At 43.0% G+C, this 27,412-nt stretch overlaps 2 protein-coding genes across 2 annotated transcripts in view; one reads left to right on the top strand and one right to left on the bottom strand.

The window, feature by feature from the left end:
- The window catches only part of TRIM71 (tripartite motif containing 71), a 53,737-nt gene extending 34,627 nt beyond the window's left edge, over nt 1-19,110 (top strand). Inside the window, exons 2-4 of the mRNA XM_042817553.1 lie at nt 2,169-2,336; nt 9,209-9,343; nt 11,465-19,110. Of these exons, the coding sequence (XP_042673487.1) occupies nt 2,223-2,336; nt 9,209-9,343; nt 11,465-12,916 (1,701 nt within the window). The 5' untranslated portion in view covers nt 2,169-2,222 and the 3' untranslated portion in view covers nt 12,917-19,110. The remainder of the gene's footprint in view (nt 1-2,168; nt 2,337-9,208; nt 9,344-11,464) is intronic.
- Nucleotides 19,111-20,915: 1,805 nt separating this feature from the next.
- On the bottom strand, nt 20,916-26,983 carry CNOT10 (CCR4-NOT transcription complex subunit 10). The gene is made up of 6 exons (XM_042817608.1): nt 25,993-26,983; nt 24,739-24,869; nt 24,269-24,304; nt 24,045-24,172; nt 23,055-23,130; nt 20,916-21,210 (listed from the first exon to the last, which is right to left on the bottom strand). The coding sequence occupies exons 1-6, from the start codon at nt 26,049-26,051 to the stop codon at nt 21,056-21,058; spliced, it is 585 nt and encodes a 194-aa protein (XP_042673542.1). The 5' UTR covers nt 26,052-26,983; the 3' UTR covers nt 20,916-21,055.
- Nucleotides 26,984-27,412: the final 429 nt, after the last annotated feature.

Consider the following 27,412-nt stretch of genomic DNA (forward strand, 5'->3'; position numbering starts at 1 on the left):
CGTCTTTGTAGCATTTACCCAAAACACTTGCCAGCCACATCCTACATAATCTGTACATTTCTGAAATGAAATTATGGCTCTTGTCTCCCTCCATTCTAAATTGAGGAGCGGTATTTTCTGCCACATTTTGTTGCATGGCAAGAGGCAGCTGAAGAGCTTCAATTCAGTTTCTCCTTGGCTCGGGCAACCAGATGACTCTTGCCAGTGGATGCTGTCACATCACAGCTGGAACGTACTGGTAATGGGACAGATCTCTGGCGTTCAGCTTTTGCTTCTGATGTTGGCTTCTTTGGAGGACTAACAGCAGATATAACTTGCTACTAGACTTCTGTTCATATGGTCACCATTTTCCTGTCAGCTGCTGTGCTTGATTGAGTCCCTAAATCCCTCCTGTACGTTTTTGAAGTATATCGGATTCGTGTGACTTAACTTGATACTCTCCCTTGGTTTTCATTTTCTCTCAACTTCTCAGTTGCTTATGTGGAGTCATTCAGCAACATGTAATAAACATTCCCTGTAATTTCAAGAGCGAAATTACAGAACTGCATGAGCAAGTGAACATTGCCTACAGATATAGACAACCGCAGTGTAAAGACGAGGAACGTTCAAGTAGAGGGAGGTGATGTATATTGAAAAATGCATTTCGGAAAGGCAGCATCTACATCCTTAAAGAAGACTCAGGATCTGAGGATATTGCTTGAGGGATTAGAATTTGAACCGACGCAAACTAACCTTTTCCATTTCCCTACAGCAAAACTTAACTGTGAAGAAAATGTAACGTGCGCAAACACACATATTCCTTTGAGAAATTAATCCATATGCCACTTCAGCTGTTGTGCTTACAGGAGAGCTGAAAATAGCTCTTCATGCAACGCAGGAAATCTGAGGGAATCACCTGTCCTCCCTCTCCCCTGTTCTTTTGCAGGAGAAGGGAAATGGGGATGCCATGCACCGTATCACAATATATATACATATTTAGCTGGAGTCAGGACTGGTTGGGTGACAGCTGTGAGGAGACAGGCATATCAGATGCTTGCCCAGCCTTTGTTCTGCTCTTGCTGCTTTCTCTGAGGTAGAATTTAAATAGCTGGTGATGGAAAAATTATTTGTACTCCACAATGGCAGAGTTTTGTGGTGGTTTCCTGACTTCTGTGGTAAGCTAGATTTTTCTAACAGTGCTCTAAAAAATATAGTGTATGTTGCTAGCAGTGAGACTGAATGTGGAGTTTCTCATTTCACAGTTTTGTACTCCTTTGCTTGCATCTTTGAAAACAAAATAGCTGATCTGTTTTCTTCTAAGAAAGCACTAACGTGTGGAAAATACTATTTTTGTGTGCTGCTTCCCTCTACTGGATGGAATGGAGACAGTTGTGGCTGATGAATGGATCCAGCTTTGTAGGCTGAAGTCTTGTGTAAGACTTCCATTGTGAGTTGGAAATACTTTTTAAGTGCTTTGTGAATAGAGTGGGCTTTGGTTGTTACCCAGAGTTCTGTAAAACTGAAACACTGACGGATATGCTACTGTCTTGTCTTCCTCTCCATATCAAGTATCTCCAGATATTACCAGAATAGAAACACTGTGGCAGAGCAAAGGGTTTTTTTTTTTTGCTTTGCTGTTGGGAGTTGGCAGAAAGGAGTTCTGCCCAGTGCTGTGCTGCTCTGAGTAAGCATAGAGGGTTTATGTGTTCTGAGGAAACAGGATGGTTCTCAGCATGCATAATGGTTTTCTATTCTTGGGGGGCGGGGATGCTCCTGTTCTCTAGCACAGTCACTATTAAACCCACTTCAGAGAATGTATCTGATGAATGCAGGAAAAGTCTTCATCTGAAATTTAACATAGATGACATCTCCAATCCGTAAGTGTTGGCAGATGGCTTCCGTTCTTAAGAGGAGCTGATGTGGACATTCTTCCTAGTATTGTATTTCAAAGAAAACAATGACACTTCCATCCAACTTTTAGAATACAATTTGAAGCTTACTAAGAAAGAGGGTTTGCTTTTCCTCTGAGGAGAAACTATTGTGTGAAGTCTTTGCCCATGGCTACTGCCTCCAGCCTCCTCCCTTTCTTGTTATCTGTTGTTTGTTTTTGTTGTTGTTTTGCCAGCCTTGCATTTCTTTCTCCCTCTTCAGTTCTTCATCAGATGGTGATACATGTTTTTCTCTTCCAGGTACTGCATTTCTACTGTGATACCTGCTCTGTCCCCATATGTCGTGAATGTACCATGGGGCGACATGTGGGTCACAGCTTTATCTACCTCCAAGATGCCCTCCAGGACTCCAGGACTCTTACCATCCAGCTCCTGGCAGATGCTCAGCAAGGACGACAGGCTATTCAGGTAAGATACTCCCAACTTAAGTATTTAATTTTTTTTTCTGTCCCTCTCAGCTTGCCTGGTACAGGGCAGGGTGTCAGGCAAAAAGCTCTCTGCTGCTTCTGTCAGCTTTCTCACCCCTTCTGTTCTCTCAGATCTGACAGAAGTGGCTGTATAGCTGAAAACAGCGCTGTTATGAATTTTGCATTCCTGCAGCATAGTCCTGACATGTAGATCATAATATATATGAAGCGATGTCCAAATGCACTTGAGCATGAAGCATTTTGAGCAAAGTTTTGATCTTGTACAGCAGTGCCAAGCATGTTTCTGTTTCTACAGATGAGACTTCTATTCTAAGATGTCTCTTACGTCTGTACAGCATCTGCACTGTAACTACTTACAGATCTGGTTGTGTCTTCAGTGTTGCCACTGCATGTAAAAAGATAATTATCTGTTTGGATTGGCGTGGAACTTGAATCTGCCTATGTAAGGGATCAGTTACCTCTATAGAAGGATTGCTCTGCCTACACAGATGCACACTACAGCTGCCTATTGCATCCTACATCAGCTACTTTGCAGTGCACATATAAATACTAAGTGAGGTCTGGAAGGAAGGTAACACAGTGCTTCAGTTGGTAGAAGGAAAATCTGCACAGGAAATGAATTTGCAAGTATATGTTGGTAGTTAGTTAACTTGTGTGTTAACTTGAATAGTATCTAGTAGTAACTGTTACGGTATTAGCAGTAGTTTTCCTTTAGTAAAGAGCCTTTGGACAAGGAAGGCATAGTACGAAGCTACTTTGTGCTACAACTGTCCAGTTTAGTCAGCCTCAAATGCTTTCAGCTGGATAGTCAACACTTCTATGTTAGACTTAACCACCAGGACTTTATGTTTTTTTGGTTAGACACTGGCAGAAGTAAGCTTTCTCAATCAGATGTGCTTTTCTCTCAAATGTGTGCTACACAGGAGCTGTCCCCTCATCATTGCTTATTTTAATAGATGACTATTTTAAATGAGATCTTTTTAAATTTTCTTGTTAAATCTGTTAACTCTTATCCTCTAAAGGGGAGTGGTCACAGTCAATGACAATATCTGCTGGTTGTTTTCCTGCAGTGCTACAGAATTTCTTTGTACTCTAGGCATGTTTCGAAGTGTAGAGTATGTCTCAGAGGCTGGTTGTTTTGGAGAATCCCTCTCTGTGATGTGACAACTTTGTGCCTCCCTAATAAGTGAGAATAAATGACAGTTATAACCCTTTTTTAGGTGAGCTTGTTCAGCCTGAAAGGAGCAGCTAATTTTACCCGTCCTGAGTCTTTGCACCCGTGGAAGGAAAAAAGTATTGTGATGGTTTAGATATTAACTGTTTCAGATACCTCCCTTTGGCTTATGATATTGTTACATATGTCAGAACATTAAGCACCAAAGTTTTGGAGCTGGATGGCCATTTTAAAACTTCACGTTAACCCCAAACCTTGCAAAACTTAGTTTCCCTGGTTTGTTCTAAATAAAATTATAAGGCTCTTCAGCAATATCAGAAGCATTCAGAAAAGTCTAACATGTCCCAAGAATGAACAAGAATGAAGGGATTATTCTAGTCTAGAGAACCTCAGTAGCACAGTGTTTTGAATTTCTCTAGGCTGCCCTAGACAAGGGCTTGTCTGTTAGTAATTAAATTATTGCTTTGGCCTTTAGGGCTCTTAATCATTTAACTGGTATGGACGAATCATCTAAATAGTGACTGTCTCTTGGAGTAGAAACCAAAAGAATAGTGTTGAGTACCACTCTGCTAGTACTGCATGCACGCTTTCATGCCTGCTTGCTCCTGGGTTTACTTTGCTCTTTTATCTTTCTTGTTCTCTGGCTGTTCTTCTGGAGGCTCCTGCTCTTATGGTGAGTTGACTACTGATGGACAGGTAAAAGGTGGGTGGCCTGGCATTGCATATATAACTTAAGCAAATAGCTCTTGAATTTAGTTTATCCAGTTCTGCCCTAGGCCAGCTACTTTAAGAGGAAGTGCAATTGGGCAGTTAGTGAGAAACAATCTGTAAAATGAATGGGGCTGTTCAAGAACTGACTTTTAACAAGGCCTTTTAATCTAAACCGCTCTACAGAAAAAAGCTGGTGAGCAAGCTGATCTATGATGAAGCTGAGGAGTTAGTAATCTGTGTTTGCATATGTGGAGATGGAGAATACTGCAGCTCAGGGCAGGCTACTGCCTCAATGTCATCAGCAACAGCTAGAAGAAATGCAGGTTTTAAAACTGAGGTGCTTGAGTTGAAGGTTGATGCTGTGAACCTGCTACACAAAGGAATTTTGGTATAGAAGAGCTTGTGCTGGGACAACATGGCTGTAAAGCTGTGTTTATCCCAGGGAGGAGACAGCACATTAGCATGCATTTGAAACAAACTCTGAGGAAACTAGGCTAAAATAAAAGAAATTGACTTGCATACTTTTTTTAAAGCTTGGAAGCAATCTAGAGAATCAAATTCCAATACAAGCTGCAATATGAGAAACATAGACTTGAGCTCTAAGGAGATGATTGAAAAGTAGTATGGTAGTAGTAACACCTCTCCGTGCAACTGATTCATACTGCTGTATTCGTAACCTTCTTATAATAGGCTAGGAAAGAGATACTCCTGACGTGAAAACTTGGGGATGAATGAGGAGAGGAGCTCAGAGTGAAGGGAAAGAGGTGGGCTCTGAAGGGCCTTGCAGGAGAGAGGAAATCAAGCCATAAGTCATCTGGCTGGAGAATATCTGGTTAACCAAAGTTGAAGGCTTTTAGGAATAAATGTTTATTTAAACTCTTCCTGTGGCTTTGGTAGCAAGATTGTTTTTCAGGCTGTGACGATTGCCATACATTAAGGTACATTTCAGTTTCAGGAGTGACAGACCAGATGAGGCTTCAGTGACTTAAGATGCTGAAAAGTAAAAACCTCCCTCCTCAAAGGATTTGGAACTCCTCTAAAACAAGTAGTAAGCCTGGCAACATGAGGCTTGTTGGTCAATCTTCTTGATTCTGCAGCAATGGAGAGGTTCTGTTCACCAGTGCTGCTCTGGTCTTGCCCTGAATCATGCATTTCTAAGCCCATCCCTAACGTGAGAACTTGCATTTGTGTAACGGAGTGGTGAACTGATCCAGCTAAAGAGGCAGCTTCTCAGAGGAATTGCTTTTTGGCTGAGTCAACTCCGTAGGCTGGCTCATTGCAATCTTAAAGGGACTGGTCGTGCCCAGGAATGGAACAGAAACACCCGTTCTATTGCTTGCAGGACCTCTTTCTGAGCAGACTCATCTCATTAGAAAGCTATCCGCTTTGCTCAGGTACTTTTCTCGCATTTTCAGTGGCTTGAAGTGATTCACACGAGGATCTGAAAGCTGAAGTTAATGAGGTGGAGTGAGACAGAAGTGTTCCCTTTTGATACTGACAGCTTGTGCTGCTGGCTTGTTTGTACCTTAGGAAAGTACACACTTAGCTGTCTTCTTCTAAATTTTTTTCCAAGGAGTGGGCCACAAACTGAACGTAAATCTGTTACGATGAAAGATAGATGGCTTCTTCGAAATGTCATGTTCTTAAAATACATCTATACATGTGTAATTGTATATACGTATGTGTGTGTATGTAATCTAATGCACTTGCATAACAGTAAAGCAGTGAGTGCTTCCTCCCATTTGGGGTTAATTTGCAGGTGAAAGTGTTAAAATACAATTTGATTTGTGTAGGTCATTTGTCTTTTTTGATCTGAGCCCATATCTGCGTGGGGTATTTGGCAGTGTTTTGCTTGAAATGTGGAAGCTTGCAGTGGGGTCTGGTCATTAGCTGAATGTGGAAGAAGAGACTTATCTTCCAGCATCAAAGGCTCAAACTTTGCTGGTAAGGAGGGCCATCTGTTAAGGCAGTGCCTCTTTTTCACAGAAATTGTGAGGGGAGTTGGTATGATGCAGATGAGGTGGACCTTGAACACCCTTCTTGCTAGAAAGGAAGGGAGATAGCTAAGCAATTTTTCTCCAGCAAAGTAAATGCTCGGTTGTCTTGAGCACTGAAGGATGCCCTTCAGTGAGAGCTTTCCTGTGGGTACTTCTTTCTTCAGGTATTTCTGCTTTGTGCCTTGCTTTAATGAATTCCTTGGTTTAATATACATGCAGATAGTTATCAGGGAAGATGCATTTTTACACGTGACACTGTCCACACTACTGCTTTACCTTAAACTTCAGGCAAAAAGTGAGAAGGTGATTTTGTTTGTCTGACAAGAGCTAATCTCTCCTGTAGCCCTCCCTGTGTCAAAGCACTTTTAAATTCTTTAACCACCAGAAGTGAGAATATTTTAGTTTGTTTCCAGTTTGAAGTCTGACCGTTTAAATTGACCTAGCTACTGTGATCTTTGCTATGGCCACGCCAATATTGCAATTAAGCTGATTAATCCTAATATTCATACTGTAACTATACTTTGTGTAAGGTTTGCAGTTAATTTCTCTAGTAGAGGAACAGTAGGAGGCTTTTATGATGCAGAAAACTGGCTGTCATGGCTGAGTTGTTTTACCTTGCACTGAAGCAAGTAATTGGAAGAATCCTGAGAAACCAGCCCTCTATCGTTTATTATCCTTATTATCAAGGAACCAAAAGCAAACAATACTTATGGGCAGAACACCTTTCAGAATGTGGTGGAAGAAGGCTAACCTGAGATGCAGAAATTTCATTCATTAGTTCATTTAATTTACTTCTAAAGTTTGGAGAGGGTTTGCCAGAGAATATGCTTCTCAAAGGTTTTTCCCCTGCCCCCTCTAGATATCCTTTAAGAAGGATAAACTTGCTCTTAAATTCCTTAGTGTTCAAGGTTTAAATCTTCCATACAGAGGTAGGGAGGTATGTATTTAAAGTTCTTTATCCATTATCTGTGGAAGGACCTTTTTTTAAGCAGTTAGTTAAGCTTAACATTGATGCTCTGTGATACGTTTATAGTTAAACAGCCTTTACTTTCATGGTGATTCCACACAGGGCTGTGTTTACAGCAGTGTTCAAATAGATAATTCTAACATTCTGCCTCTGCATTTGAGACTAAAGTTGGCCTTATTCATTAACTTTGCTGTGTGGATGTACTTTGCTATGTGGATGTACTTGTTTAATTTGGGTAGCAATCTGCAGAAACCACACAATGATACCAGAACCTTTACAGTGGCTCCGTATTTGTCTGTCTTTCTCCTTGAGTGTTGCATTCTTCTGACCATAGCTTTCATTTAAAAAAAGCTGGCACTAGTGAGAACAAGCAGTGTTGTATCTAGAAAAGTACACTTAAATACTTCATAGGCACATTATAATTAAGCCAAGATGAAACTATTAATGTTTTTTGTTAAGTCAAAGTTCAAGTTCTTAATGTCCATTAGAAGATGGGACATCTGGAAAACTGATGAAAATTGAAATTGACGAGTCCTGCTTTGGGTCCCTCCGTAGTCAGCCCAGGTATCCAGAAACAAAACCTAAAATGTAGACTTCCTTGCTACTTCTGGCTCTTACAGTCAGCTCCTCATTACTTTGTGTTATACATCAGTTGCCCTGTCAGAACCACTGTAGCAAGATAACTACTGTGAGTTTCTTGCAGAAACAGGAGGCAGCTACAAGAAAACTTGCAGAGGTGTCCTGAAGGACACGAGGAGTCCAGTACAACTTCGCTCTTCACTTTTTATTCAGAAGTGGCTGAAGCATATAAAATGTATGACTCAGTAGGCGTAACTACCTTGAGGCTTCAGCAAACTCTTTTGATTTGTATAAAATGCCCAAATTAAACAAGTCTTGCTCGTTTAATAATCCTCATTAAATACTTAGCAGTCTGAGAGTACAGATAATGTTGCATGCTGTAGTCCTGTTCTGCTAATGTGTTTATATTTGTATGTTGCCTTTTTGAGTAGATTTATAGAGAAGAACAGAGTGTTCTGAAATGGGCTGGTAACTGTAGCTAGTGACAGATATCTGCTGGACTGAATTCCATTCCATCATGAGAACATACTTGTTTGCCACAGGGAAGCTTGATTTGCAAGGTTTCCATTTGTTGTGGCTCTCAAACACATCAAGTGCACACACTGTCATTACTTAAATTTTACTATGGTGGAGTATTGGTTTCAGTCCTGAAGTTGGCAAGATACACTGCAAAGTCGTTTCTTCATTTTTGGCAACACAAGGCTCTGGTGAAATCCATAATAGAATGGAGAGCATCTTGTCAGTCTTTTGGCTCCCGGATAGTCCCAAGAGTGCATAGGTGCAAGCTGCAAATAGACAACTGCACCTGCCAACAGCAGGAGCCACAGTTGTTACTGGATTGGTAATGGATAACTGAATCAGCTGGTTTCCTGAACGCAGCTCTTGTCTCCAGTTTCCCAAGCATGTTTGTTAGCTAGCCATTTCATCTACAGACATTGGAAGGATGAAGCTGGAATGAGAGTGTTGAACGGTGCCTTTTTTAAAAAGGATTACTGGTGGAAAAAATCATCTAGTGCTTGACCAGAAAAAGGAATGCTGCTTCTCAACATTGTTCCTAAAAAATTGGCTTTCAGAGGACAACTTCTATACAGGAAATGCCTGCTGAACAACAGCAGATTTATTGTGGCAGAGCTGTGACACCCTGCAGTAATTGGAAAGTGCAGGAGATTTGCAGGCTCCCAGAAGCTGTCCTTTAATCCCCTGTACTGGTGCATGGTACAATGAAGTCACAAGCTCTGTACAGTAGATTTGCTTATACATATGTATATAATCAAGCCAATATTTGGGCTCTGCTGTATGAGATGGGTGAAGGCCTAGTAGAATCTAAGAAGTGTTACTTTATGCCTTATCCTAAAGGTGTAGTTAAATGTAAGTAAGCTCTTGCAGATTTGGTTGAGCACTAAGTGTATTATTTTTCTCTCCAGTTGAGTATTGAACAGGCCCAGGCTGTGGCAGAGCAAGTTGAGATGAAAGCGAAGGTGGTACAGTCTGAAGTCAAAGCAGTGACTACTAGACATAAGAAGGCCTTGGAAGAGCGAGAGTGCGAGCTGCTCTGGAAGGTATGTACCTAACACTGTGCTTTGTACATTTGATATTGGAAACTTGTACACTGAGCAGAAACGCTACCGTTTATGGTGAGCTCATTGTTTTCTAGGGAGCAAGTTGCTGTGTTTTGCCTCTAGTTGGTTTTATTTTGAAGGATTTCTTAGCCCTGTGAAAAAGCTTTTTTTTGGTAGGAAATACTGTGTCCTTAGGCTATCTCAGCCACACAAGTAAGGTGAGCGCTCCCCCTGCTGGCTCAGAGCGGTGCATCACATCTCAAGTGCTGAGGTCAAGATGTCAAGAGATAGCGCCATCCTGATATAAATTACTTCTCTCCCGCCTTCTATCCTCTTGAAATGTTAATTTTCTGGTGTATGTGTTGCCAACAAAATGGCCATTATATTGGTAAAGTTATTTCATGGAGCCACACTAGTTAAGTGAGATTAATCTTCTGAAGGAGAAGTTTGTATTTATCTTGTTTTCTTAGTACTGACATTTTTACAAAAGTTAACTTCGTAGTTTCTGTAATTCTAAGGCTGCTTTTCTGAGGTACTCACATTGAGGGAAACAAGTTCACTTTCCACTCTAAGCCTTCCCTAAGTAGCTCAACAACCTTTTTTTTTGAAGTATCATATATAGTACAGGAGAAGTAAGAGCTATTCCTAAGCTGTTTGTATCTCAAGAGATTGAATACGTGCTTTAAAGGAAGGCCTGAGAACAAGTTCTCTTTGGGTTATGAAACATTTTAAGAAGGAAAAGTAGTTCTTGTCAGCACACACTGTGGAAGTGTGAGAAATCATTCTAACGAAAGTAAGGCAGTTGAATGTATATTAAGGTAGCGTGAAGAGTGCTAGTGTATTATTTTGTGTAACAAAGCTAACAAACATCCAGAAAGTAACTGATTGGTAATCTTTTGGAAACAGGTGATCTTAACGGGCTATTGAAAGAAGCATCTCTATTTTATTTAGAAGCAGCCTTTTAAAAAAAAAAGTATACATATATATATGAAAAGACATTCTTATGCATCTGTTAGCTAGTCAAGGGACTCTTCAGACAGCGAGTTGTCCCTCCATGAAATACGCTAGTGATATTGTTCTGCAGCCAAGCAAGTATTCAGAAGTGAGGAAATACATTTTTCCAACAACAAAACAATTATGTTTCATTAATTTTGCCAAAGGATCCAGAGTGATTTTTCACAAGTAAAGACAAACACGGTTATGTAAACACAAACGAACAAATGCAAAACAAACAAACAAAGCCTGAAAGCAAACAAGCAAAACCAACCAACTGGTTTTGCTTGATCTACAATTGCCCAAGAAGGGACTGGCAGCTGCCATCTGTGTCCCTTGAAGTAGCATTATATGGCATCGTATTTTAAAGCAGTAGTTCAGTGTGGCTGCTGGTATTTGTGGGAAAATATTAAAGCAATTGGACCCTAAAAATTCCAGGTGTCTGGTATTATCCAATCACATGGAAGCACTTTGGACAGCCAAGGGAGTGAGGAGAGCCCATATCCATTAGCTGATGCCAACTCTTAGGAGGCTAAGAGTTATGTGATAACAGCCTCTTTCTGAAATTGATCTCAGTTCTCTTTTTAGAGCAGCCTTGCTTGGGAGCTCGCAGTTACCTCTTTCCTCTCCAGAGTCATTAAATAAGAAGTACCTTCTGATGATCTGTCAAGTACTCTGCAACGAGAAGGCAGAACAGCTTTTGAGGAAGATAGTCATTATTAGCTACTAAAGAAGCAAATCTTCTTTTCAAATGGAATTTTGATACAGCAGTTCCGTGGAGCATGAATGTGTGATTTTTAACTGAGGGACTGGAGAAAATAATCATCTGAATTTGGATAGATAATTGCTTTTCCTTGTTTCTGCTCCCCTGCATCAGGGTTTCTAAAGACTTGTCGGACAGTTCTTGGTCTTATCATGTCTTGTGTCAGCATGCTGCAACAAATGTATGACCGCTTATGTAGAAGTGACGTTGGGATGAGTTTTGATGTTAAGTGATAACTGTTGGTGATTGGTGGATGGTTGGACTGGATGATCTTGTAGATCTTTTCCAACCATGGTAATTCTATGATTCTGAGGGTCGTCTTTTCTGACATACGCTTTTTTCCCCCACCCCTCATCCTCTCCCAGGTGGAAAAGATTCGTCAAGTCAAGGCTAAGTCGCTCTATTTGCAAGTTGAAAAGTTACGTCAGAACCTAAATAAGCTGGACAACACAATTAGTGCTGTTCAGCAGGTCCTGGAGGAAGGTCGTACTATAGATATTCTTCTGGCCCGGGACCGCATGCTGGCTCAGGTGCAGGAGCTCAAGAATGTGAGAGGCCTTCTGCAGCCCCAGGAGGATGACAGGATCATGTTCACACCCCCTGACCAGGCATTGTATATGGCCATTAAATCAATGGGTTTTGTTAGTAGCGGGGCTTTTGCTCCTCTGACCAAAGCCACTGGGGAAGGCCTCAAGCGTGCACTGCAGGGCAAAGTGGCCTCTTTCACAGTTATAGGCTACGACCACGATGGTGAGCCTCGCCTTTCAGGAGGTGACATGATCTCTGCAGTGGTAATGGGCCCAGATGGAAATCTGTTCGGGGCAGATGTCAGTGATCAGCAGAACGGAACCTACCTGGTCAGCTACCGTCCGCAACTAGAGGGAGAGCATCTGGTGTCCGTGATGATGTGCAACCAACACATTGAGAACAGCCCCTTCAAAGTAGTGGTGAAATCTGGGCGCAGCTACATTGGCATCGGGCTACCCGGGCTCTCGTTTGGCAGCGAAGGAGACAGCGATGGGAAGCTCTGCCGCCCCTGGGGGGTTAGTGTAGATAAAGAAGGCTACATCATCGTGGCTGACCGCAGCAATAACCGTATCCAGGTGTTCAAGCCATGTGGGACTTTCCATCACAAGTTTGGCACTCTGGGTTCCCGGCCCGGCCAGTTCGATCGTCCCGCTGGAGTGGCCTGTGACGTCTCACGCCGGATCGTCGTGGCTGACAAGGACAATCATCGCATCCAGATTTTCACGTTTGAGGGGCAGTTCATTCTGAAGTTTGGGGAGAAAGGAACAAAGAATGGGCAATTCAATTACCCGTGGGACGTGGCCGTCAACGCAGAGGGCAAAATCCTGGTCTCCGACACGAGGAACCATCGCGTTCAGTTGTTCGGGCCCGATGGTGTGTTTCTGAATAAGTATGGCTTTGAAGGGGCACTCTGGAAGCACTTTGATTCCCCCAGAGGTGTGACTTTCAATCACGAGGGCCACTTGGTAGTGACAGACTTCAACAACCATCGCCTTCTGGTCATCCACGCAGATTGCCAGTCAGCGCGCTTCCTGGGCTCGGAGGGGAGCGGGAACGGGCAGTTCCTGCGCCCGCAGGGAGTGGCGGTGGATCAAGAGGGGCGCATCATCGTGGCCGACTCCAGGAACCACCGGGTGCAGATATTCGAGTCCAATGGTAGCTTTTTATGCAAGTTCGGCACTCAGGGAAGCGGCTTTGGTCAGATGGACCGTCCTTCAGGTATAGCTGTCACCCCTGATGGCATGATTGTTGTGGTCGACTTTGGAAACAATCGAATTCTCGTCTTCTGATCTGCGTTTGAATTTGGAAGAAACTGTCTCAGGGAAATTCTTCTAAGAGAAAATGAAAAAAATACAACGTTGATTCAAACCTACCTCATCTTTAATTTTTTTACAGATGAATGTACTTATCTTTTCTGCAGGGAGTGAGCCTGTAAAGTTAAATTCTATCTACCTCATTGTCCTCCCTTCCCTCCCCGGTTTCTCTCCCCCCCTCCCCATCCCAACACACTCGCAGTTCAGAACATTTTACCTCTCCCCTGATGGGGCTTCATGCACAAACATGTGTTGCTGTGCACATTAGGTGGTTTGTGTGGTGAATTCTGTAGGCTAAGCCAAAAAGGCTCTATATCACTTTTTTTAATGGAGAAAATGATAGTAGATATTTGTAGAGAACTTGTGTTCCTGACCATACTGCATTTCTGTGGGTGGGGACATGGGAGGGGGGATATATATTTTTTTTTTTTGAATTGCTGCTGCAGCAGAGAACTTTTTCCTGTTCTCCTTTTTATACCTCAGTGTGTTTGATTTACTGGTGAGCACAGCGTTTTGTTCCCAGAAGACTTTTGAACGTTTTGTGGAAGTGAGTGGGATTCACTCGCCAGGAAGAGTGAGTTTGCATCTTTTTGGCATTTCTGTGTATTTTTTTCTGAAACACAGTAATCCAACAGCACAAAGAGAAGCTGATGAAAATGCACAATTATTTTTGAGTTGAAACCAAATTGTTCATTTTAGTGGCTTAATACAGTTGTCGTAAAGTTTAAACAAAAAAGCAGTGCTTTCTTTAGTGCAAGGTCTTGAGGTTTGTCTTTTTTTTTTTTACTCCTTTCACCTGAAAGCTAAATTAGTTTAAAAAAAAGTTTCTTTTATCAGTATACGCGCCTGATCTGGGTAACAGAGATTACAGGGGGCATTGAAACAAGGAAAAATCAACCCTTGGTTTATGTTCTTGTGAAATGGCGAGGTTTTGTTCTTTCTCCCCATAGAGAGTCTTTAAGAAAAACAAAAAAGTTCAGTGGATTTGTTAGAACAGAAGTGGTACCTTTTTCCAAAATTAGAAATAAGCACAGCTTTGGAGATTCAGGGTGAGTTTTGGAGAATTTTAGTCTCTTGTGTTTAGAGGATTGCAATAACTTTATCCGTGATAAATGCAACTTTTTTTCATCTTTTGGCTTCCCCAAAGAGCTGGACTGGAGAAGTCCAGAAGCTCTGCTTTAGTTGTTAGGGTGGGGTGAGCCTGTGTCTCCGTGTAGTTCTTGATACAGATCAAAATGAAAAGCTACGAGTTCCAGCCTAAGGCAAACTGCATCAAGATGAAAATTTGCTTCTTTTTTTCTTTTTTTCTTTCTTTTTTTTTTTTTTCCAGGGCAGTACCAAAGAATTCTGTGTAAAATAACTGAATATGATCCTTACAAGCTTGGAGGCGGGGGGAAATGAGACCTTTCAGGGATATAAAAATTGCTTTTTTTGAGGAGCAGAAACTTCCTGGGAGAATAGAGAGCTCTCTAACATACTAAGGACTTTGAGTCCCTCGGAAGATTTAGTCTTATTCTTTTTTGTTCCAGTTCCCATTTGGCTGTTAGTGCAGATATTGTTTCTAGAATTGTTGCTTTACCCTCTGGATAAGGCATTTAGTGGCAATGGTTAAAGTTGGGAAAGGGGCTTTTTTGTCACTCATTGATGGAAGGATTATCCAGTCTTTGCCTCGGAAATGCTTTGGGATCTACATTACTGCTTGCAAGAGAAGATCTCTGGTACATCAGCATGGTCACTATCGAAGTCTGAAGGGCCTTAGCCATCCTTGGAGGAAAGGGTTCATCCCACTGCCAGCTGCCATGCACAAAAGTGTCCTGAGATTGAAAAGTTCTTTACAGATTTGTGAGAAATCACAAGGTGCACTTTCCTTATTGCTGCTTTTCCCCTCCAAGGAGTGAGTGTTTGACTTTCTGGGTTTTGTAGAAATCCTGATGTGTTGCATACAGACATCCTTTGCTTAAAGGAGGCTTGAACAAAAAGGACCAGAAGGAAACAGACCAATTCAGTGAGATGGCAAAACCTCTTTTAAAAGAAGGGTAAGGAAAAACACCTAAATTAAATGAAGTAACTGTGCTGCCTTTCAGCCAAAGCCTCGAGGAAGCAAACTCTTCAAAGCAGTGCATTTCAGCTGGGCTTAATCTTAGGATAGCATGGTTTAAAAATAGTCTTCAAAAGGATAATCTTTTATACAGATGTCTGTCATTAAACTTGTGTGGCCACTCAACATATGGGTATGAGAGAAACCCAATTTACCTTCAGCTTCAAGTTCTACTCATGTCCATGCCTCCCTCCTTGGGGGTTGGCCAACATTTGTGGCAGATGGCCCTGTTTGTTTTGTATTATTCAGTCCGAGAATTATTTGAAGTTTGGGCTGTGAAAATGAATACCCTGCAACATCTAGATACCAAAGAAAATTGGTTTAAAAAGCTTTAATATTTTGTTAGCAGCTTTCTTGCATTTATCCTGTCACGTCTTAATGAAAATGCCAGCTCTGTTAATATTGTGACCTGACTGGCTGTCAGTGATTAGAGCATTCTAGAAATGCTCTTCTGCTTTAATACTTGTTGGGTTCCCCCCTTCTCTGGGGCTGGGAGAAGGGAATTGTTTTCCAGGCATTAAGAAAAAAAGTTAGAAAGGCTATGTGTGTGTTCAGCCTTGTGCTGAACAGAGAAACATCCTTGCCTCTCTCCAGCCTGCACTGCGTAGAAGGTGATGTCGAAGTTGCCCTCTGCTCTTTTGTATGGAGCCATTGCACAAACCACCCATCCAGCTCCCTCAAGAAGAGGAGCAACTTCTTAAGTTGCTGTCTGCTTAATCAGTGTGTTTGCTTACAAACAAAATCATTAGGTCTCACATGTCGGGGAGCTTTTTTGTTTTAAAAACGCTACTGTTTAGCTACCCAGGATAATTCCAGATCTTTGTCATAGTGCTAAGCACGCTCAGTCTCATTGAAAAGCAGTAGTGTAGCTTATAAAATGGAGTGTTTTATATGCAATGAAAATAAGCAACAATAATATACAAGTTCAATGCTAACAGCGGATGCCCCATAGGAGCTTTTAAAAAGTAATATATAATTAATTAACGCGACTCAAACCTTGCTTTTTTTTTCCGTGAGTGTTGTTGGGCTGTGCGTGTTCTAAGATTGATGCCCCAGTATCATAGCATACATGGTGAAAGTGTGTGGGGAGAAAAAAAGAAAGCAAGGCTTTGATGCTGCATTGCAAACCAAACAAGCCAAAGTGTTCGGAGTAATGTGAACCAGCGGAGGTGGCGTGGAGAAGGCCGAGGTGCCTCTTTCTCTTAGCTCTAGCATTGGCAAAGGAGAGATGTGGGTAGACCTGTTGACTAGAACTCCCAAAGAAATTCCACCTTGCCAGGTTAAACCGGTGGCTCTCAGTAAACTTGCTTGACAATGTTATCAGCAGTCAGTATGGCTGCTCCAGGGTCAGCCTGTGAAGCAATCTTGTTCCTTTGCAGTTAAGCAGGAACTTCAGCACTGAGCTGAAGCAGATACAATACTTGATAATGCAGGTCCTTCAGATAGCTCACTCCTTTTGTGTAGTACCTTTTAAGTAGCTTAAAGGAAGCCCATAACTATAAAGAAAGCGAGCAAAGGAGGACAGTGCCTGAAAAACTGATGTGTATTGGGGCCAGACATAACTAAGGTGAGGGAAGAAAGCAAGGCGCTTGGGTGTAGCGTTCTCTTGGAACTGCAGGAAGATGGGCCCGGTCTGTTTTGTTACAGTGAAACCAAAATCATTTCTGAAGAGTGCAGGTTGATAGCCTTATCAGGCCATATCTTTGATCATAAAATTAGCTTTGTTTCCGGTTTAAAAGAAATTGTGCCAAAGTGTTTTGTTTTTGTTTTTTTTTAAAGGAGTGTAAGCCAAACGGTGCCAAAAGGTAAGAGGTATTTAAAAATAGAGATATTTAGACACAGTTTGGAACTGTATAAAAATGAACACTGGTACTTGTGTTAGGCAAATATTGTACCTTTTGGTTTTCAAGTTCTTGGGAGTTTGAAACCCAGTCCGACGTGGTACAAAATGCACAACGAGAGATGCCACTATCTTTTTCTTGAAGTTCTACCTCGCTTTGCAGAAGTTAATCATCTACCTCAGTTATAGCATCAGACAGGTTTGAGAAATAGCTGAGAAATCGGCCTTGGCAAAGAATTCATCCTGCCTTTTGGACAGGCATTTAATCGAAACAGATAGTGCATACAATATGAAGACTTCTTGTTTCTGGTGGCGTTTTTCTACCCGCCCCTGGAAATAATAAGCTGCCCTTGCTAGAGAATCTGTAAATGAAACCAAAGGTTCGTATATTCTGGCAAACAGGACTGAGATACCTGAAACACTTGAGTTTGTTCCATTTTCACTACTAAGTATGGAGATGTAGACTGTTCAGTATTATGACACTACTGGCTGACATACTCCTTGTCCACTTGCAGTGTTGTTACGTCTTTAAGACCTTTAGGTCTTCTCTCTACAAGAGAAAACTCTTATGCACACCTCCAAGTTGTCCCGTTCCTGTTTGGAAAGACTGATGTTACAATTGCTGCAAATGCAATGCTATACCGAACGCTTGAAGGGAATATGTACTGATTTGTGTTAGACTTGGTGATCATAGAAGTAGCTTTCTTGACACAATGGGATTTTTTCCACCATGACAAAGCAACCAAGTTCCTATTCCTGGAGGGCGATTTAAGTTCAGATATTGTCAGGAGAGGCAGTTGAAAACCAGAATGTTGGGTTTTTACGCAACTTTAATAGTGACGTGCAGCATTCCCCTTGCTTTACCTGTGGAGTGAAGTTGCAGAAGCACATTTTCAGATCACTGTATTGGAAGATCTCTTTTATTTCCCCTGCTCACGTGTGGGGTTGATGGAAGCGGGTACAGAAACTCCCTAATATTGATGAGCTGTGTTGGGTTTGGTAAATGTTATGGTGGAAAACGTACATTGATGTCTCTAAGTGATCTTACGGGTTGGCAAGCCAGAGTGGCATCTTTTCCATCATTGTTTAACCAATAATGGTTCTAAAAATGCTTTGTGTACCTGCATGGTCTTAGACCTTCTATTAATGATTGTATCAACTTACAAACTCAGGTCGATAATTTTTTAAGCTCTTCTCATAGAGCCTTTCTGACTGAATGTTAAGTGTCTGTGTAGTGCCGTAGTTGAGTAACTTCCTTTTGAGCTACCAGACTAGATTGAAAAGAAGAGTCCTTTTATAGGTTTGTAGAGTCCTTTTCAGACAACGTAGTAGTTTTTCCTTCCGAGGCAGAGATGTCTGTTTCTGGGTTTTGTTTTTAGTTTCTTTTCTAAACCGACTGAAAAGTTTTTACCTAGGTTGTAAGGTGTGGTTAGTCAGCGGCGTTGGTGGGGGGTTCTTACTGTATGTGAGCTGTTGTGCTGCGCATCACCTGTCACGTGCCGCCTGCCTTAGTTGGGTAGAAATGGGAAGCCCGCAACAAGATGGTCGCTCACTTCAGGCTCGTGTGTGACAAATCGCGTTTTCTCTCCTTTAATTGGCTGCAGAGTACGGCCCCATCTTAGAAAAGTTCATTACTGCTGTGTAACATGTTGCCTCGATGCAGGCTTCTGTCAAGATCCGGAATGGTTTTGTCAGCCTTTGGATGTCGGGCATCTTGAGACAATTGGGTTTGTAGTTTCCTGTTCTGCTGCAGTTGTTTTCCTTCTACTTTAGTGATTAATCATGCTTCTCTCCTCATAATAATACGAATGTCTCAGCAGGACAGACAGTGCTCGGCTTTTAATGAGCTGCTCAGAGCTTTTATATCTAATGGATAATGAAACAGGCTGTGACAAGAACCTCTGTGCTCCAAACAGGGCATCGCATTTCTGCTTGGACAAAAGGTGACGTTTGAGATGTGGGGCTGTTGAGTACTGCGGGAAGGAAAGCGTGACAGGTTATGTGCAAACTTTTACGTAGGATAAGTGAGCAAAACGTTAGAACTTTTTGTGTTAATGGAGGCTTCTGAATGTATCTCTGTGGTCCATAGGGAAGGCTGAAGGATGTAGCAAGGAGATGATGTATCAGCTACTGGCAGCCTTAAAACAAAGTCAGTGTCTCTCTGGACTTTAAAATGTTCCTATGCAGTTTATTTTATTTTTGTTTAATCAAATAAATGTGAGTTGTTTTTTTTTTGTTTTGTTTTTTTTTGTTTTTGTTTTTCATGGCAAATCTGTGTGTGTGTTTTTCTGTATTAATCAGTAAAGACTTCTCTTCCGTCAGCATGCAAAAGGGGGAACAAAAAAACATTAAGCCCTCTCCTGGCTGTGAGCCTGCCTGTCTGCAGCTGGTGATGCTGCTGTGATACTACTAAGATACTACTGAAAACCTGAACGTGAAGGCACAGCTCTGCAAGGGGAGAAGGAATGCGAGGTGCTATGAAGAGACATAAGTCACGATGCAGTGTCCTTCTCCTGCGGTGGTGACAGGAGCCCCTATGGGCCGTGCCGGGCGCTCTTCACGTCCATGCCAGCGCTGCCGCTCGGCTGGGAGCCGCCCCCGGCCCTGACCCCTCGCGGTGCGGAGGCCTCAGCACGGCAGCAGCATCCCGCGGCCGCTCCGGGCGGTGCAGCCCCGAGGGCAGAAGCGCAGCCATTGTCCCTGAGCGCGGCTGAAGGGCGCTGCGATGAGAGCTCCGTGCGGGCGGGGGAGGGGGGGGGCGGGCCGCACCCCCAGTCGGGGCAGCGCTGCGTGCCTGCGGGCGTCGCGCTGCGGTTTTGCATGTGAATGCGCCACATTCCTTGGGGGGCTGGGAAGGGCCGGGAAGAATCCTCTCCATTCAGGACGTGGGACCACACAGCAAGCGGCTCGGACCTTTTTGTACTGAATCGGTCAATCTACTTTGACACGAACCATGCATCGGCAATGGGGCTCTGTTCTTTACAGAGTGTGGGTGATACTGATAAACCCGGACTGCTCCTCCCTACCTCGGGACAGTGTCGGTGCCACTCCTGCACCAACTGGCTGAAATGTGACATACCTGTTGATCCAGCACTCTGACAGCCTCAGGAAGACTCAGAGCTGCCCTTTCCCCAAAGGGAGAGGCTGTGGCAAAGCGTGCTACTGCACTGCATCAGCCTTTACCCAACATGAAGGGAGAGAAGCATGTAGCCACGCTGCACCTTGTTTAACAGACTTACACAGTACCTTTTCTAGCAGCTGTGGCTTTTTTCCCATTCAACATCTTGGGGGCAAACATGGGACACCCAGTACCCAACTGCAGTGAGCTCACATGCACATTCCTTTGAGCAGGACTTTCAGGCTCCCCCTCCCCAGCAGCTGCCCGGCTCTGTGACCTTCCCTGCTGGTGTGTGTGCCCCGAGGGGGCCAGAGGCAAAGTGCAGTGCCAGCAGCGAGCACACCGGCAAATAGATAAGGTGGGATCCCAGCTCTCCCAGGCTGTTTCAGAACAGCTGAAACAGCACAAACTGGGCAGAGAGGGGGCAGGGGAAATAGCTACATGCCATGCCGAGCCCTGGTTCACTTTCCTCGGGGTTGGAGGCCTCAGCTCTTTACCCATGTTCACAATAAATAAGTGAGCAAATGGTCCTTGTTACTATTGATGTCTTATGTTGGTCTGAGCAGAAAAGGCAGGAAAAAAGAAATCAGAAGACAGAAATCAAAATAGAGGCACACTGCTTGCAGGACTCAGTACAAATTCCCCTTTGTGCTCATTGTCTGTCACAGCCATACCCATAAATGTTCCCCTCTAGGTGAAAATGCACTGCACCCATACTGCACAACTGCTGTGTCAGCATAACTTCAGATAAACAGTGTTTCCCTCAGATTTACTGCCCTCCCATCTCATCCCTTCAAACAGCAGAGATTACACACTTAGTTAACTGCACCACTTGCCCCATTAAAGGCCATTCATGTTTCAAACGGATCCCAACCTCTGTTCCATTATAAAATAACCTTTACCGACAAGACGGCAGGACTGGAGACATTTAAGTGTTTTATTAAAAATTTACATAAAGGAACACACTCCAGCAATCCGGGTATGCAGATGTCCGAGGTTAAAAAAATATACAAAATCCCCAGCCCTCCCAGGAAGGGCAGCAGCGAGCTCAACAGACCCTCACTTCCTCTGCACAGCGGTGAAAGTCGGCATCTGAATGGGCTGGAGCGAGTGGACCGGCTGGAAAACGGGCTTCTTCCGCATGTCTGAGAGCGTTTTCACTGAAGGGAGAAGCTGGTTTCTCTTGATGATCTGCAACGCCAGCTGAGTGTTACCTGCAATTGAAAACAGCAATAACAGCTCTGCCGTGAGAGCAGCGATTCTTGAGCTGTGGTGTCAGGTCAGGCCTGCAGCTGGACCCAGGCACAAGCACACTTCGCATTCAGCGAGGAGCTGACACAGACATGAAAAGCACTGAAGTCTGAAACAAGCACAGTGCTCGATTCTACTGATGCTGAGCAGAAGACGTCAAGCTAAATCTCTGAGCTGGAAGGTGCAGAGCCCCTTCTGAAGTGCGTTCTGAAGAGTCATTTTTTGCTATGTATAGCTCAGCAAGTAAGCAGCAATATAACTGGAAAAAAATAGCTTTGTTAAAACTCCTGTAGTTGTAGGAGAAAAACAGCGAAGAATATTTTGCCACCTTACCCAATACATCACTGTCATTGAAGTTTTATTTTCAAAAGGGCCTTTCTGTTGCCACTTACAGAACAAAGTGTAAACCCTTTAGGTTATACTTAAGAGGATGTGACAGGTAAACCCAACTTGGTACCCTCTTCCACTTCGTGCTTCTTTGTTACAGAAGGAAACACTTCCAGAATTCCAACTTGGAAACATCTTTCTCCATTCAGAACACAAATGCTCAAGTCCCCTGCATCCCTGTGATGCGAGACACCTGAAGGGATCCCCTAAAAGGGAACCAAGGGCACTGAGCAGTCCAAACAAAGTGCAAGATTTTCTGCTCCCTATATATCGATTTTCTTTTTTTGAACTGCTTTCATGAGAAGGACAGATTTGGAAGAGAGCTATCAAAGTTAAGAGTTTTGCTAGAGTACTCCATTACAGGCTTCTGAAACTCTCCAGGACTGCTGGCTACTGCACAAAGCACAAAGAAACTTCAGTTCACAAGATGTATAGTTAGGAAGACAGCTGCATGTACGAAGGGTTGTGCAGGCCTAGCAGCAGGAACTGCCAGCCAAATACCAATATCCCCTCCCTTCTACCAAGAAGATTAACTAACTCAAACAGAAGAAAACCCCATGTGTTTGCAAGCAATTGTTGCATAGACATGAGGGTGCAGATGCATGGATCACAGAATCATAGAATCATAGAATCACCAAGGTTGGAAAAGACCTAAAAGATCACCCAGTCCAACCGTTCACCTATTCCCAATAGCTCCCACTAAACCATGTCCCTCAACACAACATCCAGTCTTTCCTTGAACACCGCCAGGGTCGGTGACTCCACCACCTCCCTGGGCATCCATTCCAGTGCCTGACCACCCTTTCTGAAAAGTAATACTTCCTCATGTCCAGCCTGAATCTCCCCTGCTGTAGCTTGAAACCATTCCCCCTGGTCCTATCACTAATGACACGAGAGAAGAGGCCGACCCCCAGCTCACTACAACCTCCCTTCAGGAGGTTATAGAGAGCAATGAGGTCTCCCCTGAGCCTCCGCTTCTCCAGGCTGAACATTCCCAGCTCCTTCAGCCTCTCCTCATATGGCCTGTGTTCCAGACCCCTCACCAGCTTTGTTGCCCTCCTTTGAACACGTTCCAGGGCCTCAATATCTTTCTTGCAGTGAGGGGCCCAAAACTGGACACAGTACTCGAGGTGCGGCCTCACGAGTGCTGAATATAGGGGAACAATCCATAGCTAGATCCGTGGCAGTGTAAAATGGAGACAGCATCTGAAGGGTTTGCCAGAATCCTGGCAAAACTGATGTCAGCTCAACCCCAATTCTGGACTGAGAACATTTTAAAATGTTACAGATGTATTCTACAACTTTGCCTCTGTTAGGCGTAAGCTTCAAGGAAAGATGATAAAGATGCCAAAAGTTGCATTCAACACTGCAGCCTACATATTACGTTGTTTCATGTCAAGAAAAGAATAAAATTGTTTACCATTCTGTAACTCCAGATAGACGGCCAGCAGGATAGCCTCCGGAGGGATCTCCTTGGGGTGGATCAGCGAAGCAGCCTTATTGAAACACAAGGGGTGGGGAGAACAAGTGCTTAAGAGAAAGGCTTAGCTCAAAGTGCCCCCTGAGCAGACCCTGGCCACCTTGCCTAACAAAATGGAATCCTTCATAACACAAGGTTTTTCAAACCAATACATTCCATTCGGGTTATTCCTGCAAGGAGAGACTGAAAGATTGTCTGCCTTGCTAGATTGCTTCACTCTAATTAGTAGCACCATCTGCTGTATGCTTCTGTCAGTGTGAGTCTGTCATTCTTGGGCCAGCCTGCAACTTCCTGCTGAGAGGTGAAGGTAACCTCCACTGCTCTGAAGTTCAGAACACAAAGTTAATAAGGAACATCATAAGTTTTCCATATACTAATATTTTTCACCTACAAAGTTAATGATGCTGTCTTCTACACAAACACCATATCTAACTTCCTACTCTTGATGTACTGCACTGGCACAGCACTGATTTCAGCTGGCTTGAAGGCACATCCCTGTGCTCCAGCTGAGCTGGGTCCTGAGCTGAGCTTCAGAACAGCACAACTCTGCTGAGTGCCGCCACCAGCCCCCAGACTAGTCCCTGCACATGGAGCCAAAGCCCTTGAGAAGTTTATTTTCTAGAATACAACAATAACTATCAAACCATTAAACAAAACCTTAGGAAAAGTGAAAAGGCTCCTTTGTATCCTGCTGTTTTGAAATAACCTAGGAAAAAAAAAACCAACAGTACTGAACTGTTCACACAAGAACAACTCTGGAATTCCTTTATATTACTAATATAGATTAGTTCATGAAGGCAGAATGGAGCCACCATCTCAGCAAAGTCAACAGATACGAGCTATGAAATCACCAGGATCTGCTGTGATCTAAATGACACTTTGTAGGGAGCGCATCTGTCCCTAAAGCCACTTGAGGTTCTCCTCCCATACCTGGTGGAGACACTTCCGAGCTTTGTCGTATTCACTCCGCAAGCAGTAAGCGCTTCCAAGGTTAAACAGCATCATTGTCCGTGCAGATGTGACTGAGCTGGGATAACACTGGGGGGTCTGCTTGCCAGCTGCAAGTAAAGTAAGTTATCCTTTTATTAAAACTTTTGTTCTGAACCACCCACAGAAGTTCCCATGCCCTGCTGAATATGCTGGCTGGTACTTACAAGACTCCATCGCCTCATTCTCTCCTTTGTCAGACCCTACAAAGAAAAAAAACCAAAACACAAAACATCATTTTCTGACAGCTTTTTCAAGATCATTACAAAATTCATTTGTCACAGACCAGCAGATACAAATTCGCTTTTACTTTGGTCTGTCATTGAAGGGGAAAACATTTTGGTCTTTAGCAGATGAGAACAATGAAGTTCAAATTGCAGGCATTACTGAGATCAAAGCTACTGCAGTCTTAGCCATACAGGTGAGCCCTTGACATATTTTTCTGCTTCAGAACACAAGTATTACCAACAGAAAGCAATGTAAGAAAATTAGCTCTGTAAGCAAACCAACCAACAAGCCCCAAACAAGTTATGGTCTTAAAATGAGGTGTCTTCATCATCACTGTATTTACGTAACAGTTACAGCAGGAAGGCAACTGATAGCACAACTGGTTCTAATGAAGTATGGATTCATTAACCTTGATCCTGCTCATTTGAGGAGATCCCAAGGGAAACATCAGTGACGTTCTCAGGGTTCAAGTGAGTGATGGCATCAGATATTCGGTCAAGAGAGATGAGAGCTTCTGCTGCATACAAATGCCCAAGAAACCTACAACAGCAAAGAGTCAGGTGTGTCAGCATGGCAACCCTCAAAATTTGCCACTCTTACGAAAAACAAACTGAATTCAGACTTTAACTCAACCACCTGAAAGCTACTACTTAATAAATATACACAAAGTTAGTTTGCTTGTAAAGTATTGCCATAATGCTCCATTCTGACTCCAGTGAATTCTGAGAACCAATTCGTACACATGGCCCAACGCTCTGGACAGACACTACTATGGCTTTTCTTCCAAGAAGGAAAAAATGAATGCTTACACAAACACCCCTTGGATACCAAGACACCTATAATTGGAGGTGTTAAGTAAGCATTCAATAATAATTAATTCTCTAAGATATTTGCATGGTAAGATCCCGAGGACACCACGTATCTGCAGGCCTGTCCATAGGGCACAAACAGCTTTCCAAACACAAGTCTTTACCACAGAACTAAGCAAGCCTGATGCTAGCCAGCAGTAGCTTGGCTATTCAGCAGCTTTGGAGTCCTGTTGACTCACAGCACTGTTAATTTACTAAGCTTTAATCTGAAACAAAAGTTGAGCATGCGATTGTATAATGTACATTTCAAATTAACTTTATAGTTGACTGTAATGAATTATTAAAAAGCATCACTCAAAAAAACTTCTGCAAGTGAGATCTGCTAAAACAAGAGTAACTTCTTACATGTAACTAACCTATGTGTCACTTAAGAGGAACAGTTCAGTGCTCCAGCCTACACAGAGGCTTTGCTTCTTGGCACCAAGATCCAGGGCTTTATTTTTGCAAACAACTGTAGTCTTGAATTTCTTGCATTAAAAAAGCACTGCAGAAAACTACACGTTACCTTACAAACTTATCTAAACTGCTGCTTTAATCAATGCAAAAGGATGAGCTTCCACAGTAGTTTGAAGATGGACATAGAAACTAATTGATACAGAACATTCCAGAATATGCTGCCTCCAGCATTTAAAATTGGCACAAGTTAAAATGCTCTCCACCTGTACATTATACGTTACCAATTTTGCCAAGTACCGTTATTACCATCATCATAATACTGTCACTGCAGACATGAGAAGCTCCAGCTCAGAAGCTCTCCAGCAAAAAAGAGGAAGAAACGATGACATCAGACTTACTTCAGAGACCCTGACAGCTTCGGTTGCTGGAGGAGCTTATCTGCATGATTCAGTGCCATAAGGTTATCGCCCAGAGCCAGAGCCACATAAGCACTACAGGCAAGTATTGAGCACCTGCAGGAGAAAAGAAAAGGGGTGAGACAATGTGTTAATATACGGTGATGTCAAATGCAGCTGTGAAATTTCTTCTTTAACAAGCGTCCAGCAAATCCAGATAAAGACATGCTAGCATTACTTTACACAGAGTACAAAAAGAATTGGAAGCAGGAGCAAAGAGCATGCTGTCCATCACTACACTCTTAGGATGACCTCAGTAATTCTAGAGATTTACTTTCATTTTCACACAGCAACATTTCAGACTCGATTGGTACACGATAAAAGCAATAAAAAACTGTTTGTGTCACATATGAAGATGTCAAATGAATGCTTATATACAAATATATACCTACAGATTCGTTTTAAAAGCCATACAACACCACTACATTAGTATTTAGTTCTCAGTTGAAATTATTGTACATTCAAGGGAAAATACTTGGAATTACTGAATTCCTACATGTACCTAAAAAACTTAAAAACAAAGTAATCACTACTATTCCCTGCAAGTTAGCAACAACAAAAAAAAAACCAAAAATTTGTTAGTCTAAGTACATTTTATTCTAAAAGTAGTACCCGAAGGGAATAAACCAGCCACTAGCACAAAATACAAAGACCTCAGCTTATCAGTGACCGTCCAGCTCCACTCTGATTTCACAAAAATGAAAGACAGTTTTTTAGTGCTGAAGAAATAAATCCCAAGCCATCTATCATCCTTACAGCAAAGTGGGAAGTCAAGGAGTTGGTTTTCATCTGTGGCCTCAATCATTCTCTCAACTAGGAGATGCACGCATTGGGTTCCATGTAATCTTGTGTAATGCAAGAATCACCACTGTATGCCAGCAAGACTGTGCGCATTCACAGAATTATAGAATCACCAAGGTTGGAAAGAGCACTAAAATCACTTTATCCAACCAGCAACCCATGCCCACTGAGCACGTCCCTCAGTGCCACATCCACGTGGTTCTTGAGCACCTCCAGGGACGGTGACTGCACCACCTCCCTGGGCAGCCTGTGCCACTGCATCACTGCTGTTTGGAAATTCTTCCTAATGCCCAACCTGAACATCCCCTGGAACAGCTTGAGGCCATTCCCTCTCATCCTATCACTGTTACCTGGGAGAACAGGCCGACCCCCACCTCACCACACCTCCTTTCAGGCAGCTGTAGGGAGCAATCAGGTCTCCCCTGAGCCTCCTCTTCTCCAGGCTGAATGATCCCAGCTCCCTCAGCCACTCATCTTAACACTTGTGCTCCAGACCCCTCACAGCTTCACTGCACTTCTCAGAACACTGTTCTCCATAACAGAGGGACCTCACCACAGCACT

Source organism: Centrocercus urophasianus, unplaced genomic scaffold (genome assembly GCF_019232065.1).
Source record: "Centrocercus urophasianus isolate 14NV4802_14NV808 unplaced genomic scaffold, USGS_Curo_1.0 seq_16, whole genome shotgun sequence".
Classification (NCBI taxonomy): Eukaryota; Metazoa; Chordata; class Aves; order Galliformes; family Phasianidae; genus Centrocercus; species Centrocercus urophasianus.

What these genes read in the sequence shown, in the direction of transcription:
- CNOT10 (XM_042817608.1), bottom strand. Translation starts at nt 26,051, where the DNA reads ATGGCACTGAATCATGCAGATAAGCTCCTCCAGCAACCGAAGCTGTCA. An exon ending in AAGCTGTCAGGGTCTCTGAA is followed by an intron (nt 24,870 to 25,992) that starts GTAAGTCTGATG and finishes TTGCTGTTGTAG; the next exon opens with GTTTCTTGGGCATTTGTATG. An exon ending in CTATCTGGAGTTACAGAATG is followed by an intron (nt 21,211 to 23,054) that starts GTAAACAATTTT and finishes TTTCAATTGCAG; the next exon opens with GTAACACTCAGCTGGCGTTG.